This window comes from Aspergillus puulaauensis, chromosome 2 (genome assembly GCF_016861865.1).
Source record: "Aspergillus puulaauensis MK2 DNA, chromosome 2, nearly complete sequence".
Taxonomy (NCBI): domain Eukaryota; kingdom Fungi; phylum Ascomycota; class Eurotiomycetes; order Eurotiales; family Aspergillaceae; genus Aspergillus; species Aspergillus puulaauensis.
This window is the reverse complement of record NC_054858.1, coordinates 1,278,382-1,295,424: the sequence shown is the minus strand read 5'-3', so window position 1 is coordinate 1,295,424 and position 17,043 is coordinate 1,278,382. Positions and strand designations below refer to the sequence as shown.

At 51.7% G+C, this 17,043-nt stretch overlaps 4 protein-coding genes across 4 annotated transcripts; 1 reads left to right on the top strand and 3 right to left on the bottom strand.

The window, feature by feature from the left end:
- Window positions 1-573: 573 nt before the first annotated feature.
- APUU_20539A (cytochrome P450) lies at window positions 574-2,393 on the top strand (the record flags this gene model as incomplete). The annotated part of the gene is made up of 4 exons (XM_041699191.1): window positions 574-767; window positions 824-919; window positions 1,008-1,806; window positions 1,869-2,393. 4 exons carry the CDS (start codon window positions 574-576, stop codon window positions 2,391-2,393), a joined length of 1,614 nt encoding a protein of 537 aa, XP_041552301.1.
- A 1,714-nt stretch (window positions 2,394-4,107) lies between these two features.
- On the bottom strand, window positions 4,108-6,751 carry APUU_20538S (beta-glucosidase H; the record flags this gene model as incomplete). The annotated part of the gene is made up of 3 exons (XM_041699190.1): window positions 4,108-5,947; window positions 6,003-6,609; window positions 6,682-6,751. 3 exons carry the CDS (start codon window positions 6,749-6,751, stop codon window positions 4,108-4,110), a joined length of 2,517 nt encoding a protein of 838 aa, XP_041552300.1.
- A 1,247-nt stretch (window positions 6,752-7,998) lies between these two features.
- On the bottom strand, window positions 7,999-15,267 carry THO2 (putative THO complex component (Rlr1); the record flags this gene model as incomplete). Its single annotated transcript, XM_041699189.1, has 2 exons — window positions 7,999-10,294; window positions 10,349-15,267. The coding sequence occupies 2 exons, from the start codon at window positions 15,265-15,267 to the stop codon at window positions 7,999-8,001; spliced, it is 7,215 nt and encodes a 2,404-aa protein (XP_041552299.1).
- Window positions 15,268-15,801: 534 nt separating this feature from the next.
- Window positions 15,802-16,954, bottom strand: APUU_20536S (putative nucleoside-diphosphate-sugar epimerase; the record flags this gene model as incomplete). The annotated part of the gene is made up of 3 exons (XM_041699188.1): window positions 15,802-16,601; window positions 16,673-16,878; window positions 16,932-16,954. 3 exons carry the CDS (start codon window positions 16,952-16,954, stop codon window positions 15,802-15,804), a joined length of 1,029 nt encoding a protein of 342 aa, XP_041552298.1.
- Window positions 16,955-17,043: the final 89 nt, after the last annotated feature.

Here is a 17,043-nt window from a genome sequence, read left to right as displayed (position 1 = left end):
TTTACTTTATCCAGATAAGTTCCTTGGAATGGCCTATTACACTGGCTAAATACAGTATGCCATTTCAAGACCCAACACATACAAGCAGGAGTTCAGAATCAGGCTCCTCTACATTAGTTTGGCTTCTGGGGGCATTCTTCTTTTCGTTAGAGAATAAGGACCCTGAAGCCTGTAGATATAATCGGGTTCTAACCGACCTCTATTTTTGCCCCCCAGCAAGCTATAATGGGCCTGATAGAGGCATAATATGGTCTCAGCCAGTCGGAATACGTGCATATTGGCTAAGGAATCGTTCGGATCGATGCTCCACCGACTACTATGGGGCGGGCCGTGCCTGCCACTTTCTCATTGGCATTGATCCCTGTCTAAATACCATGAGTATGCGCTGGTTCAATGGCTATGCTGACGCAGCGGACTGTAACTTCGCTCTCGGTGCAACATTAATGAACCAATGGACTTTGTTGGAGACTTGGGTTAATCGCCAAAGATTAGCGAGCCTGGCATATAAACTGTACCTGTTTCCTCGGTGCCTGCGGCTCCTCTTCATCCCATAGCTGAGCTCCAATCGTAATCATGGGTCTCCCACTGGGCAACGATCTCTGGATCCTGCTTGTCTCGTTAGTTGTGGCCATTGTCACATCGTTGGTCGTAGCACTTGCTCCGTATACCTGGGCCAGCTTGCGACCGAAGAACTTCCCTCCAGGACCAAAGCCACTGCCTTTGATAGGAAATCTGAATCTGATTCCTCCGTCGAAAGCATTTTTACTGTCAGTCAGCTCTCTTCTACTTGTAGTCTGGCCTGCGACTAACGACATGTACACAGTTTCCACCAATGGACAGAGAAGTACGGTCCCATCATCGGACTCAAATTCGGCCCAACAAATGTGGTGGTCCTTAATGACTGGAGAGACGTTCAAGAGTGAGTATAATAGTTCATTATACACCAAGGAAATATAAATATAAAAAAAAAAAAGAAAAAAAATTCTTGGCTCATCATTCCGTCCAAGACTCCTCGAGAAACGCGGCCACATCTACTCCTCCCGCCCAGATAACTACATCGCCAACGAGCTCATCTGCAAAAACCACACCCATATCCTCTTCGCCCCCTACGGCGACTGCTGGAAAGCCCTGCGTAAAGCGGCCCAGGGCCTCTTCACCTCGCGCGAACTCGCCGGCGTCCTCCCCATCCAAGAAGCCGAAGCCACCCAGACGGCATTTGACCTAACCCGTTCCCCAGACCGGTACTATGAACACATTCAGCGATACACAACAGCTGTTATACTCGCCTCAGTCTTTGGTCAACGCGGCGTAGACTTCAATTCACCGAACGTACAGGCTCTCTACAACGTCCAGAGTCGATTCACTGCACTCCTGGAACCGGGCGCCGCGCCGCCAGTCGACGGGATCACGTTCCTGCGGCATATCCCCGAGTTCCTGGCGCCGTGGAAGCGCAGGGCGAAGGAGATTCGACGGGATCAGCGTGCGTTGTATTTTCGGCTTTATAATGCGGCAAAGGAGCGGATGGCTAAGGGGATCAGGACAGGGTGCTTTATGGAGAAGCTCATTGATGATCAAGTAAAGAACGGATTAAACGATGAGCATACAACCTATCTTGGTGGGATTCTCATGGAGGCGGGCTCTGATACAACTTCGTCGACGCTTCTGTCGTTCCTGCTGGCTGTGCTTGAAAATCCGGGTGCGTTGAAGCGCGCTCAAGAAGATGTCGATCGGGTTGTTGGGACAGAGCGGTCCCCTACCATGAGTGACTTGGAAAATCTGCCGTATATTAAGGCTTGTATGCATGAGGTAGGTGTTAATCAAGCCTTCAGACGTCATACATATATGCCCTGCTAACAAACACCCGTCAGATCCTTCGCTGGAGACCTGTCGCAGCTGGTGGAATCCCACACATGCTCACCCAAACAGACACATATAAGGACTACATTTTCCCTGCAGGCACAATATTCTTTGCAAACACCTGGGCAATCCACCATGACGAGACCGAGTACTCCAATCCCACCATTTTCAACTCGGACCGCTGGCTCGACGGGAACAAATACGGCACAAAAGACAACAACAGCACGCTTGACTCGACCGCACAGCGCAAAACGTCCTATGGCTGGGGTGCAGGGCGGCGGATCTGCTCAGGTCAGAAAATGGCCGAGGCCTCGTTAAAGATCAATATTGCGAAGCTGGTCTGGGCGTTTGATTTTGAGCGGGTGAAAGGTGAGGAGAAGGTTGATATTTCCGTGGATACCGGGTATGAGGGCGGGTTTCTGGTTTGTCCGAAGAAATTTCCGATCAGGATTACACCCAGGAGTGAGGGGCGTGCGGCTGTTATAGAGAGGGAGTTTGAGGGGTTGAAGGGGTTTTATGAGAAGTTGGCTGCGTAGAGCTGGACTTGAGAGATGTTTGGACAGCTTTAGTTTGGCTTCAGGGTGTATATAAGATGAAATATAACAACCGCATTTTCTAAAACCTACCGTTTGTGTCCCGGAGATCAAGAAAAGTCTTGATAGATTATATGGGTTGCGGGCAAAATATATAGCATTTATATCCTATACCTCGTGTCTTAGTAGTGTGCATAATGAATCTCCAGATAATAAAGATATTAAATATTTCTGTAAGTTCTAACAAGAAAGCGCATCTTAGATACTTTGAGTATTATACGCAGATTATCATAATTTGTCTTACCTAATTACGTTTACGTTTAGTTAGTGCAGCCATGAATTTGTATATAAAGTATAAACGACATCAGGCCCATAAACAAGAAGAACACCCAGATATATGGACTTGGTCACACCTTCTTCATACCTGTACTTCCTTCAAATGACCCAATCCACCTGCGTCTGCTTGAACAAGATAATACAGCCTCCAACCTTAACTACTACGCCCTCTCGAATTATCCCTACTCTCACCCCATGGCGCCTCCTGGGATTATGACTTCTCGTCCTCCTAACATGAGGTTCTGGCGGATGATAAACAGTAACCAACCCAGGGCTTATCTACTGTTTTACCGCATTCAATGAGTTGCCAAAGTACGGCTGAGCGGACGGGGCGCCCTACTCTCCACACCGTGTGGTCGTATTTGCTAGACCCAATGTTAGAGGGCATCAGAGCCTTCTTAGTGCAGGTGCAAGTCAGAGTTCGACGATAGGCCCGGTCCGGTAGCTAAGGTGGAATATCTGCCAGGTTCATGACCGGGTAGAAAGCCTGCCAGAAATCAGCAAATAGTGGCTATAAGTTGCGGGCCTATGAGGGACTGAGATACCAGAGAATCCAGATCCAGCCAGTCTGTTGTCTGCCGGCTTTCGAGCATCCTGGAACCAGAGCTGAGAATACGCTGGTAGTGATGTCCAGCTCAGCAGTTGGAGCTACTGGTTAGTCACTCCATGCCTCATGGGGCCTATTCTCCACCTTCTTTTCCCACCCCAATGAAGCGCGAACACTTCAACTTCAAATCTGTGACACCTGCTGCTGAGCCTCCAGTTGCACTTCCTCCAGGATCAAGCTGTTGCAGGAGTTCAGGTTGGAGAGGTGCAGCAAACCAGTGCTGCCTGACTACTAAGGACACTATACTGGCGATACTGTTTCCAATATAGACCCAATAATGAGATAATCTGACATGCATTGCCAAAGATATACCATGCTTTGTTCATGCGGCCTGTCTGCAGTAGATACAGAACCTGGAGCAGTTGCACCTGGTCAGACTCCAGGGTAGGAAACCCCTGTTTCTAAATTGGTAAGGATTATTAAAGTATAGAAGAGAGGGTTGCTTTCGCAAAGACTGCAACTCAAGCTGGGGGTCATTCAAGATGCTACTGCTGTGCTTGTGCTTGAGCTTGAAGTATTAAAGACCTGCAATTACTAGGATGACCAGATTGCTTGCTGTATAGGTGTTTCCCAGTAGGTCCCTGTACTTCGACAGTGGTAGCCACTATACAATCATTCTTGTCGTCGATCCTGTTGATCTGGATATGATGGGTTTCATTTATACCAAACTTCATCAGAGTCCACCACCAAACCAACTGGTGAGCGCGAAAACAGAAAAAAAGAAAGTGTTCAGCCGCGTAGAAAGCTGAATACATGCTGATATCTGTATGATTTTTACAACCCAGTCCAGAACCTTGTTTTCTCCACCGTAAACGACGAGGTCAAAACACTCCCGCCAGTTCCCGTAACCTGCACCTCATACTCGCCCTTCTCAGACGCCCAAGCCTCGCGCTTCTCATCATACCAGCTAGTCGCTAGCTTCTTCTCAACCACGATATCCACCTTCTTCTGCTCCCCCGGTTCCAAGCGAACCTTGGCAAAGCCCTTGAGTTCTCGGACGGGGCGGTTGACTTCAGTCGGGGGAGGGAGGACCCAGAGCTGCACTGTCTCAGCGCCGGCGACCTTGCCGGTATTGGTGACCGTCACGGTGGCGGTGATAGGCTCGCCGTCTTCGAGCTTCGGTTTCTCGGGAGTTGTGGCTAGAGTGAGGTTTTCGCGAGCGAAGGATGTGTAGGAGAGGCCGTGGCCAAAGGGAAAAAGGGTTGGTAGGTTGACTTTGTCGTAGTAGCGGTATCCGACGTAGATGTCTTCACCGTAGAGGACACGGCCGCGCTCGGAGCGGAAGTTCAGATAGCTGGGGTTATCCTGAAGGCGGACGGGGAAGCTGACGGGGAGCTTGCCAGAGGGGTTGATGGCGCCGTAGAGGACGTCGGCGATACCGTTGCCGCATTCGTTGCCGCCGAACCAGGCATGGAGAAGTGCCTTAGCTTTGTTGGCCCATGGCATGGTTACAGGGGTGCCGCTCTGAATGACGATGACCGCGTTGGGGTTGACGTCGAGGACCTTGGAGATCAGGTCGTCTGAGCCGGGGGGAAGGTCCATGTCTGGTCTGTCGTAGCCTTCTGTTTCCCATTCACTGGTTAATCCGGCGAAGAGGACGACTTGGTCAGCCTTGGAGGCCAACTCCACGGCTTTGGTGACGAGCTCCTCTTGAGTGGTGCGGCGGGCAGCGCCGAAACGGAAGCCTCCAGGGCCGAAGATGACCACCCCGCGAGTGTCAATATCGGAAGTTGGGGCGGTGCCGAATTGGAGAGTGATCTTGTAAGTCTGACCTGCCTTGAGCTGCTTTGAGCCTTTCTCCTCAACGGTTCCGCTGCCGAAGAAGGCGGATCCGAGGCGTTGGTTCTTGGTGTTGTCAACGACGACTTCATCATCAACTAGGAGCTTGCCGGTGCCGACAACAACGACGCCAAAGTCATAGATCCCATCCTCTTCGGGAGTGAAGTACCCTTCCATATCAACATAGTAGAGGAAGGACTTGATCTTTGGGTGTCTGTAGTCCATGAGGAATCCAATCGATGAGACAAGGTGTAACTCATGGAGGAGCTCTCTCTTGGCGCTGGATGCGGGCTCGTCATAAACACGGAACTTGAAACCAGTTTTGCCATCGTCTGTCTTAAGGAGGTGTCCGATTAAGGGTAGATCCTTGTGGGAGTACGCTCCCTGAGCGAACTGGACTTCGCCCTTGCTCTGAGCAGTCACACCCTCAAAAGGCGTAACAGTGTAGTAGGCATCGAGAGACGCAGAGCCACCTCCACAGTAGGCGGCAATCTTGGCGTTTGGTCCAATGACAGCAATGGACTTCTCCTTGTTGAGCGGTAGGATGTTGTCGTCGTTCTTCATGAGCACAACGGATTCAGCTGCAACCTTTCGCAGCAGAGCTTGGTCTTCAGGGCGGTTCAAGACCTTCTCCTCCGCATTTTCTGGGATTCCAAGCGGCTCAACGTAGTTCACAAGGTTCAGAACGTTGCGTACACGCTCGTCTAGGACAAACTCGTTGACTTTCTTCGATGATACAGCATGTGCCAGAGCATCTCCTCTCCAGCGTGTCTTTCCTGGCATCTCGACGTCGAGACCGGCATTGATAGACTCTGAAGTACTGTATGTTCCAAACCTGTCGTTTGTGTGTTAGCTTCATGCCGAGTAAAAATCCGTCATGAGAGACATACCAGTCACTCATAACCAAACCGTCCCAGCCCCATTCCTTGCGAAGAATGTCTGTAATGAGTTTCTTATTCTCACTAACGTGGGTGCCATTGACCTTGTTATAAGCTGTCATAACGGTTGCCGTCTGGCAGATTCTCATTGCAATGTGGAACGGCATGAGGTAAATCTCGCGGGTAGCACGGTCAGTAACAATAGAATCAACGGCCAACCGCTCGTGTTCTTGGTCATTGCACACAAAGTGCTTAAGGCACGCCGCAACACCCTTATCCTGGATACCTTTGGAACAATAACCAGCCAATAGGCCGGAAAGAACGCCATCTTCAGCATAAGATTCAAAGCCTCGGCCACCTAGCGGAGAGCGCTGTGTGTTTATTGTGGGACCTAGAATAACGTGGGAGCCCTTGGCAATGGCTTCGTCTCCCATGAGATGGCCGATCTTGTGGAGCAATTCGGTGTCCCAGGTTGCTCCCAGGGCCGTGGCGCATGGGAAACATGCAGCAGGAACTCCGTTGAAGAATCGTGTTCCACGAACTCCGTTGGGCCCATCGGACATGCGGAGGCTTGGGATATTTAGTCGAGGAACGGATGCGGTGTGCCAGAAATCAATTCCTACAAAAAGCCCGAGTGAGTTCCAAAACCGAGATACATTGTTAGAGGATTCTACGACTCGGTGCTACTTACCAGCAACCAGGTCAATCTTCTCTCCGAGCCTAAGCTCTTCGATTGTCTTCTCCACGTCCAGCTGAGGCATTGTAGAAGGAGTGTGCGTTGACGTCAGGGTAGAAGCTTCTTCCGTTCTACAGAAGAGCAAGAAGACAGAAAGCTTTTAAAGTGAAATCCAGTTCACTGATTGAGAAAATCAGTAGTAGGGAAAATGGAACACAACGAGCGTACAAAAGTAATCAAAAGCCTGGAAAGTCGAGGAATTGGGAGCTCTAGATATACTTCTCCATCCGCCCCATTACCCCGAGCGAAGCACGTACCAAGGTACGGTACATATTATCGATAGAAGATCGATGGGGTGCTGAAGCTCCACACCAGCACCAACAACCAGGTCATCCCATGATCAGTGCTGGCTGAAATTCCTGAACAGGAAGCTATGATGGGTCGAAACGCCGAAATTCTGCCACGGAAAAACAGCATGCTGTGTCGCAGGATGGAGGTGTCGAGTATGGACTGGCCGCACAGGTGCAATTGGTGGGGCACGCGGGGCATCATGGCGGATAAACAATGCGTCGTACATAATCGGCATGACACCGGTGGAGCTGGAGAGAATCAAATCGAGTCGGTTGGCTCAGTCGACGAAGAAAAACGTTGGACGATCTAGAGGAACTGAAAAGGGCACGGAGGATGTCCCGAAGATCAGCCGGCGGCTTGGTTGGAGAACGCAGTCGACGGCGGGGGCTCGCGGAATGTCGGACCGTCGAGCCTAGGCGCGAGTCAGGCCGATGGGATAATCAGCGTCAACAAAAAGAAAAGAAAAGGGAATATTGGTGGAGGGGGTTGACAGGGGGATGAGAGTTAACCGAACGCTGATCTTGTAACGGGAATATACTGGACGAGTGCAGGTGACTTCAAGTTGGTTGACCAAGTTATTAGGGACTTGGTCCAATCAACATCGCGATGCCTTTGACCTACCTTAAGAAATACCAATCTGAAGTTGCTCAGACATTACGTTGAGAGGCTTTGAGTTTTGCGTGCTTGATTCGAAGCAGATCTAGTAGTACTATCTGGGCCAATATCTAGTGAATACACACGATGATACTCATGATCTTCACTGCGAGTTGCAGGAAAAGTACATCGAAGATTTGAACACAATGGAAAAATATAAATAAATAAATACAGGTTGGTTCCATGCAACGAGAAGCCCAGGCACATAAATGGTGGAGCGGAATGATTTAACACCGTTGACAATGCTTATATGATATCACCAAGAAAACCAGATGGAAGGAAATAACAAAAGAAAACAGAGAGAAAGCGTCGTAAGCCTTCACCAGGTCAAGCCCCTCGTCGAGGGCGCTTGTTTTCGCCGCCTGCACCACGTCCACCGCTGCGGTTGCTCCCATCATTAGGTCCGCCATCGTCTCCTGGGCGTCCACGCTTGCGATGAGGTCCGCCTCCACCGCCGCTCTCGCGAGCATAGTTCCGTTCGCGCGGAGGGCGATCACGATTCCGGTCGCGATCGCGGTCTCGTGGCTCTCGCCCGCCACTACCCCAGCGTCGTTCCTCGTCTGGTCCAGCGGGAGGCGGCGGCGGCGGCGGAGGTGGTGGAGGAGGAGGTTGTCCGCCGTGCGATGACGGAGGGCGGAGACGTCCTTCATGTTCTTGCGACGCATCTGGGCCACCATCACGATCACGCCGCCGTCTATTATCTTCACGAGAGCTGACTCCACGGCGGGACGCTTCGCGTGATTCATACCGCTCTTCTCGAGGGGCCCCAGTAGGCGCATCACTCCTTCGACTTCGCTCACGGTTACGATCACGCCCGTCCTCGCGCCGACTACTGCTTCGTGACCCATCATCTTCGCCTCCACGTCGATCCCGCTCCCTTTCATTGTCCCGTTCTGAATAGCGTTGTGACCGGCGGCCATCAGGGTTAACATCTTCCGTAGGCTCATTACGACCGCTGGTGCTTAGTCGGCTTCGTGGGTGTCCATCGTCTTCAGGATGACCAGGTGTCCTTCCCGGAAGAAGGTCGGGCCTGTTCGGGGTTGACAATCCGGAGCGGGAGCCTGCGTCTCCGCCTGGAGGAGGTGGTGATGGAGGCCGAGCGCTACCAGGTGGACGATTTGCCCCCCGACCCCGAATAGTTGGACCGGGTCCACGTTCTGGAGGACCTCCAGTCTGCTGGAGCATATTGTTGATACCGGCAAATCGTTTGTCACCCCGTCCGCGCTCGCCGCCAAAGCCTGGCCCAGCTGGTGGTCCACGGCTTATGGGTGATGATCCCCCCGTCCCGCCACGAGGTCCCGAAGGAGGAACAACAGCGGGTTTTCCGGGCGGGTTGGACCGTGAATTGTCTGGGGTCTGAGATTGCAAGGCTTTGAGCCGGTCAGGATGAATCCCACTTGCTTCCAGCTTTTCACCCGTAGGAGATGAGGTAGCACCGGGTGTTTGCTCGTTTCGCATTCCTTGCCGTCCAGGACCTGTTGGCGTCGGCCGGTCTGTAGGGCCACTGCTAGGCGGGCCCGACGCAGGAGGATTGCGAGGACCTCGGCCAGAAGCCGTCCTGCTTCTTGGTCCAGAGGGGATATCTGACATTAGATCGCTTTGTCGTGATCGTCCTAGAGGAAGGTCGGTCCCGGGCCCAGAATCGCGTGAGTCGGGACCTTCAACAGGAGGCCGCGGCAACCGATCACTGCGAGGTCCCCTTGGCAAATCTTCGCCACGGGGCGATGGCTGGATATGACCAGGAGGTTTGCGGCTATCTGGGAACCGTTCTGGGCGATTAGGGAGATCTAACTTTGGGGGGGATGCGGGCCTGTTTGGCAAAGATCTCCGGTCGTCCCTTTCTCCACGGCGATACCCGTCTCCTGGACGATCCGGGGCATCATGGATAAGATCCGCACGATCAGGATGTGTTTGAGGGCCGGGTCGTGGACCAGGGGGCCCAGGAAGGTTGTCACGGGAATCTGGAGGGCGGAGGCGACCAGACCTATCAGCTCCATCCCGATAAGGAGGCCCACGGAAAGGCTCCTCTGGGGGCGGTCTAGAGGGGAAATCCCTGTCCAGACGTCCAAAACCTCGACTGTCACTCATAGGTGGCTCAAACGAGCGACCATAACCGTGGTCCGCGGGCATACGGCCACCCCGGCCGTAGTCTGACAGACGGTCCCGTCGGTCCTCTAGAAGATCAGGCCGCGGTGGCAGCCTCCTATCATCTCGGTAAGGATGAGACGGTGTATGCTGTTGAGAACGTGGCGCTTGACCTCCGCCTGGTGTTCGGTCTGAGTCGGGTGGCTTTGGAAGATTCGATTGTCTTCGCTGATCAGGACCTTTAGGGGTTGCTTGGGGAGGACCGGGAGAAGGTCGTGACTGACTGTCACCCCTACGACCTTGGCTATTTGTGGTTTCCCTAGATGTCGTATCATGGCCACTGGTTGGACGTCCTTCGGTAGCGGACGTTTGGCTAGTTGTTTGGTCTGTGTCTTGCGATTCGGGTTCGGTTGGCTTCTGTGATGGCTGTTGGGTATCCGTACCATCTTTCGAGGCATCAGCCATTTTTGCATCCTCAATCTCTCCATCCTCCACTTCCTGTCTTGTTGGGCCCTCTGTATTCGTGGCGCCCTTTGATCTGTTGGTACAGTTAGCATCTGATATCTAGAGAACGGATCTCTCATCAACTTACTCAGCGGGTCCGGGCTTGAACTCTGGTGCCGCAGCGTTGAAAGGAGTCGGGGTAGTGGACTGGGGCCGAGAACCAGGTCCTTTTCCAGCTTTTTCTGTTTGACTTCCCTTGGGAATTGGCTGGTTGCTAATCATAAAGGCCTGCGGTAGCATCCACTTCTTTTCTCGGCGGTTGAGATCACCAATCAAAGAGGCAGCGGGAATCTTTACATCGTCTCGTTCATCATTCTGACTCAGGTTGTTCACAGCGGTGTGCATATCTCGGCCGATCCAATTGACAGCTGGGAAGTTCTGGACGATGGCTTTCAACACACTGATGGCATTTCGAATGTGCATGTATTCGCCACCATTCAAGCAAATCTTCAGCGCGGAAGAGATGAGCCGGTGCCATTTGTAAAGCAGTCGACGGAAGTCTTCATAATCAAGGAAGTTTGTAGGCTTGCCCTCGGGATCAACACTCATAGCAAATCCGGGGAGGTCTTTTTTCGTTCCAAAAGCCTCCTTCTCGTAAATAGTTCGGTCAGCGTGCCAGCGTCCAAGGTCACGGAGAACCTCGTTCAAGAAGCGACCGAGATTATCAGCCTCCCTCGACGTAGATAGGAAAATCAGGGCAGTGAGCCTGTGCTCCCGGAATAACTGATCAAGCAGACCGACAGTGCGGAAATTGGGAGCACCGGTGGTGTGGAGGAATTTCAACATTTTGAAACAGTAAAACGCATCAATAGGGGACAACAGAAGACGAGGCAGAAAACATTGCTCCAGCAGAGCGATATGAAGAGAATCGGCCTTCCCCCGCATACCAACGAACCAGTTTTCCTTTTCTTTTTGTAACTTGGACCTCGTTTGACCATACGCCAGAAGATGCGCTTTGTTTTCTTCCAGGATTCGATCCTGTAGTTGGGTGACTTGCTTTTTGTCCCTCTCCTTTCTCTGAGTTCCGGCGAGGCTGATATCCGATCTGTCGTTGCCAATTGTGATGACCTTCTTCTTCAGTCGTTCAATTTCTTCTTCATACGACTTCTGAGGAATGTGCACGTCGTAAACCGAGAGCTGCCAGAAAGTGACATAAAATGGTAGGCCGACAGTGCCCCAGGCCTCCTGGGGTAAAACAGCTTTGACTTGGTCTTGAAGATCTTGCACGATGGGGTTTGGAGGAGGGGATTCGGGCGAGCCAGGCACAACTGAGGGCTTTTCCTCTGGGGTCGTCTCAGTGTCTTGAGAAGGTTGTTCCTTATCAACCTCCATTTCGCCCTCTCCTGAAGGACCGGCTTCCGGAGTCTCTCTCTCGCCAACATCTGTTCCCTCAATTTTTTCCACCTCTGCCTTCAAAGCAGGGACATCCTTGTCCTGGCTCTCCTTTTTGACTGCGTTCGCTGCATCCTGTGATTCCTTATCGAAATCAATAAGCTTTTGAGCAACGCTTGCACGTCGGATCCAGAAAGCAATCTCCGGCTGGATACCGAAATCCCTAACGAGAGAAGCAACATCGGGGACAAACGAATCGAAGTCTTCAACTGATAAATTGCTGCGAAGGAGGTCCAGATATTGTGCTAGTATCCGGTGGATCTCATCGAATACATTACCGAGTAACTTGAGCTCAGACGATGTCTCTGATTCCTTGAAGATACAGGTAAGACGTTCCTGGGAGATGGCAATTAGGAGCTGGCCAGCGAGCTTTGAAGAGGTGAGTGATTTGATAAGTCGTTTCGAAGTAGTCTTGGACTCATGTCGTTTATCCAATAACTGAAGAATGGTCTGTGATTGTAGGACCTCGCCACCAGCCATTGCCTGGATCTGAGAATCATTGAAGTTCGTATCGGTAATGATTCCAGCCATGGAGCTAATCATCTGCTCCAAGATAATGAGGTCTGTAGAGTTGTTTTGGCGAAGTTGCTCAACGACGTACTGTAGCACAGGAGTCGGGTCCATGACTGAATATCGTTTGAATGTTCTGCCAGCAAAGGTGGCCAAGGCATTGAGCCATCGGCTGGTGAGAAGACCGCCATTCTGAACTCGGCTTCGGCCCTTCTGACCGAGTGAACTGATGAGGGCCCATGTAAGGATATCGTAACCGAGATAGGTGAAATAGCGAGCACACTCCACGACGACTTCGATAAGGTTTTCATACGACTCGATTTGACTTATAGCGACATTGATCACAATACCAGGATTGGCGAAGGCAATCTTTGCCAATGCCCGAGCCATTGGACGTATATTGGTCTTGCTCAGCCTCTTTAGAACGTCCTTCGTTTCCGCTCGAGCTTGATCAAAAGCGGACTGGATGTCAGGAAGTCGAGAAGTTTGACCAAAATACCACTCGGCATACATATTGTACCGAGTATCCCGGGGAAAGAAGCTAATAAGATCGAAGACTTCATTGACCACACCGGGATTCTCCTTGGTAAGACTGAGCGCAGGGACCAATAATCGTTTGCAGAGGTCTAGCCAGCGAGTCCTATTGTCTGCAGAATCATCTTTAACAAGACTGTTCTTGCCAATTCTTGCCAATTTTGTCAAAAGGCTAGGATCTTGTCCAATCTTATGGCCGGAGAGGTTTAGCAAAGACTCGCAGAGGGCGAATACGTCGTCAACAGACTGGCAGATTGGAACATTGTCCGACCAGTCATCCCAGTAGAACCTGTAATCTGTTCCATCGTTCGTATCTTCTTTATCAAGCTGCGCCCATCGCAGTACCCGTCTGGCTGGCGCCGGTGCTAATCTTATTTGACCCTTCGGTACACCCGCCTGATCATGACTCGGTATTTGCTTCTGTTCTCGAAGCTCGTCAATCGGTGGTAGCGGGCGCACGGAAGCGTAGACCTTGCCCAGACAGTGATGGAGAATCCGGTGAATGAACTCAGGGAGCTCAGGGTAAACATCCATGAGCCAGGGGAATTTGCTCAGTATGAAGAGAGATTCGGGGATGGCACCAATAGCAAGTAGACTCTTCAGCAGAAGAACTTTTTGGTCTGAAGGCTCCAGCAATTCGTTCTCCTCCGCTTTCGCAGCAGATTTCTCGGATTCTTTGTCTTTCCCTGGAGTCGATGATCGAGCCTCTGACTCGCGAAGACGTGGAATTGGTAGCATGTCATCTGAGAGTGCACCGGCAGCCATAAGAGCGTTGACTCCACCCCCAGGCCGCGCTGCTCTCTCCCTCTCTGCCTTTTCCTTCAGTTTCTCCTCCTTCAAGACGTCCATCGTATCGTCAGGTCGCCAGAGGTGAGGGTATAGATCACGGAGAGAGATGAAGCCAACTTTAATCAATAGGGCCGCAAGATAAATGAGGTTATCTGGCAGGACATCTGACTTTGCCCGGGCTGGGGATGAGTAGAATCGGAGTTTGAAGCCAAGAAGCTGTGCAGCTACTCGGCTTCCCTTGGGTGGCAACGTGCCTGTTTCTTGAATCCATCTGCGAGTATCAGCCTCCTCAGGGGTTAGATTATGAGACTCGGGAAGCAATTTATTGAGCTCTGCTTCTGAGACGGGCCTCCTGTCTATTTCAAAGAAAGCTCGAATCTTAATTTCCCGAACTCGAGCCCAGAATTCACCGTCTCGTTGGGAATTTGCCTCTGTAGCTGCCGCACGTTCCTCGTCGGTTGTTTGCCACCCAGGCGATCCTGGCAGTGCCCAATTTGGGAGACCAGATTCGCGCGCCTTCGCATCACTGACGTGCCCCTCCTCTTTGGGCCACCAGGAGCTTGCTCGTAGGAGCTTCACGAAAAAACGATATTGCTTGACCAGTACGGCGGCAAATACATCCAGAGTCACGTCCAAAACACGACCAACATCCATATCGAAAGCACCGATCATCGCTTTGACCCTTTCGAATGTATCCTCGACAGCCTCGCTAGTAGGTGGTTCATTGTTGCTCGTCGTGAAGAGCTCGGTTATTAGCTTGGAGTACCCTTCGGATTCCTCACGCAACAAGTTATAGTTTGACTGTCGGTAAAGAAGATTGGTCTGTTTCCGGATGCCCATGCGCGCGAACGTATCACGGACAAGGCCGAGCGACTGAAGGAGGGGTGTTTCGAGTTGGAGGCGCATTAGCGCAGGGCTAATTCCGGTTGAAAAGACTAGAGGTTTCAGGGCATAATGTGCGGTATCGAAGTCGGTCACGATTGACAAGGTGTCAAGGAAAAGGGCGCGAGTATCAAGAGAGGATGGTGGCTGCTCCCGGGCATCCATGTCAACATCATCAGTCGCGACCTCTTCTCCAAGGGTATCTTTGATCGTTGCTCCCGCTTCTTCAGCCGGCAACCTTTCCTCAAGCGCGCACCAAATTAGTTCTTGGTAGATAGATGTTAGCACCACAATGTCCTCATCGTTCCTTGCCTGCATCCCGCTCTCAACAATCGCCTGTCGCCCACTTGCCGTCCAATTTTCCTTCGTGTCGTCAGTGATATATTCATATTGGTACGGCGGTAACGGCTTCTTTGCAGGTTGCGCTGGGATAGCCGGCGACATATGCGATTGTGGTGTTGGAGTTGGTTGGGTTTGAGACTGAGATTGCGACGGCTGCTGTGGTGACTGCGCCGGGCCCGCGGCGGGCGCAGGAGACTGGGAGGACTGTGACTGAGCTGGGGCCGATTTTGTTCCATTCGTTTTGCTTTGGTCTGACGCATCTTTCCCAACAGGCTCCGGAGGAGACATTGCACCGTCCTTTCGACTACCCGTAAAATTTTGACCATCGTTACTCGATCCGCGACCAGAGTTCTGCCGTCCACCACGACTCGGTTGCCTACGTAGTCGTCCACGCCCGTCTGAAAAGTCACGAGACTGAGGAGACTGCGAGCTGTGGTTATGTTGCGCCATGTTGAGATTCCCGGGGCGATGGGGCGAGGGCCGTTGACCGTCGTTGTTCGAGTCAGAGGACCATGACCTCTCGACTTTCTTCCTCTTGCCTCCGGCACCTGGAGCCATGACAGCTTCTTACAAAGCTAATGGCCAGGTAGAGAACCGATGTGTTTCCGACAGACTGCAAGTCATTGGGCGATCCTATGTCCTAGTGTTGAGAGGGAATATTAGCTCTCCTGGCGGGCGGGCAAAGGGAACAAACGCGTGAAATGGGACCGAAAATTTGCGATCGTGGGGAAGAGTTACCTGCAGAAGTGGAAATTGATACCTAGGCAGATATCATGCGAGATGAAAAAGCCGCGACGCCTGGGAAAATGTCGAGAATTGGCTGGCAAGGACCAGACGTTATAATCCTGACAGCACTGGGAAGCGCGCTAATAAAGAAGGTTCCACTTTACGCGATTAAATCGCCTAGCGCGGCTATATGCACACCTTACGCTAGCCTTGGTATCCGACGCCGCCATCTACTGCAGACCCCACAACAGGATACTATGTACATAGTAGGATTGAGTAATCTTCTTTCCCTTGTTATTCTGATTACCATCTGTTTTATTTTATTCTCCTTAACATTAATTGCCCAATACACCTGTGCAAAATCCCTCAGGCCAACCCTAGGTCCTTGGCTTCAATATCGACAATCGATGGAATGAGCCCCAGCAAACTAGGCCGTCGAGGCGACCAACCCAGGAGCTTCTTTCCGCGGTATGACCAGCCCCTTGAGCTGCTTCCCCAAGCATAGAGCCCAAACTCATTCAGCTCCGCCACCTGCGCATCACTGATGGGCTCAACCTCGGCCGAAGGGATGAGTTTCTTCTCATAGGCTGCCTTAGCAACAGCTCTTTGAACATCTCCCCAAACGAAGGCGCCGTTCTCAGCCAAGTAGTACCCCTTGTTATTCCAGGTGGCCTTGCCACCCCCAGCAGCTGCTGCATCTCCCAAGAGGCGGTAGAGGTCGCCCAAGTCCTGAACGTGGACCTGATGCCAGACGTTCTTTCCTTCACCAACTAGGAAACCCTTCTTCCTCTTCAGGACGGCAGCAGTAAGCCAGTATGCCTGGACACTCTTCTGGTTTCCGGGTCCGCGTCCGGGGCCGTAAATCGTAGGAGGGCAAACGACGGCCACCTTGACACTATCGGGTGAACGTTGCCCAGCCTCGATAATAATCTTGTCCACGTTTCGGTGTAGAGCGTCTTCGGGGAGGTTCAACAATTCGTCAACACCTTCCCAGTCGTCATGCTGCTTGGCCCTTTCAAATCCCCATGTGTTTGTACGGAAATCCTCAACTGTCAAGATACCAGTTCCCGATGTGTGGATCAACCACAAGGGATTTTGAGCAGTGTGGTGGGCTGCACCTTTGGCGATAGCAACAGCAGACGCGACATGATCACAATCAGCGCAGTCTAATGAATTCCAATGTTAGCAATTTATGTTCCGGTGGGATTAATAGTAGCTAGAAGCATTATAGACGCACGGAATACAATATTTGCGTTCTTAGTCTCCTCCTCAATTATAGTGGAAGAGTCCAAGTCTCCCAGGGCAACTCTCGCGTTAGGGTATTCGCTAGACAACTTGGCCGCCTTGTCCTTGTTGCGGACGAGGACAGAAACTTGCCAGTCGGGGTGGGCTTGGGATACTGCATAGAGCACATCACCTCCGATGTATCCAGTTGCTCCAGTACTGTTGAACCAATCAGTTAACTGAAAGTCTTGTTTACGAGCCAGGTTACCTACAGAAATATCTTTAGAGGCGCCATGGCGAAGTGTTAATAAATTGAAGATCACAGTGACGATCTGGGTTGCGTAAAATGTCAGTAGTAGCGAAGGGTGTAGGTGGGGAAAAAAA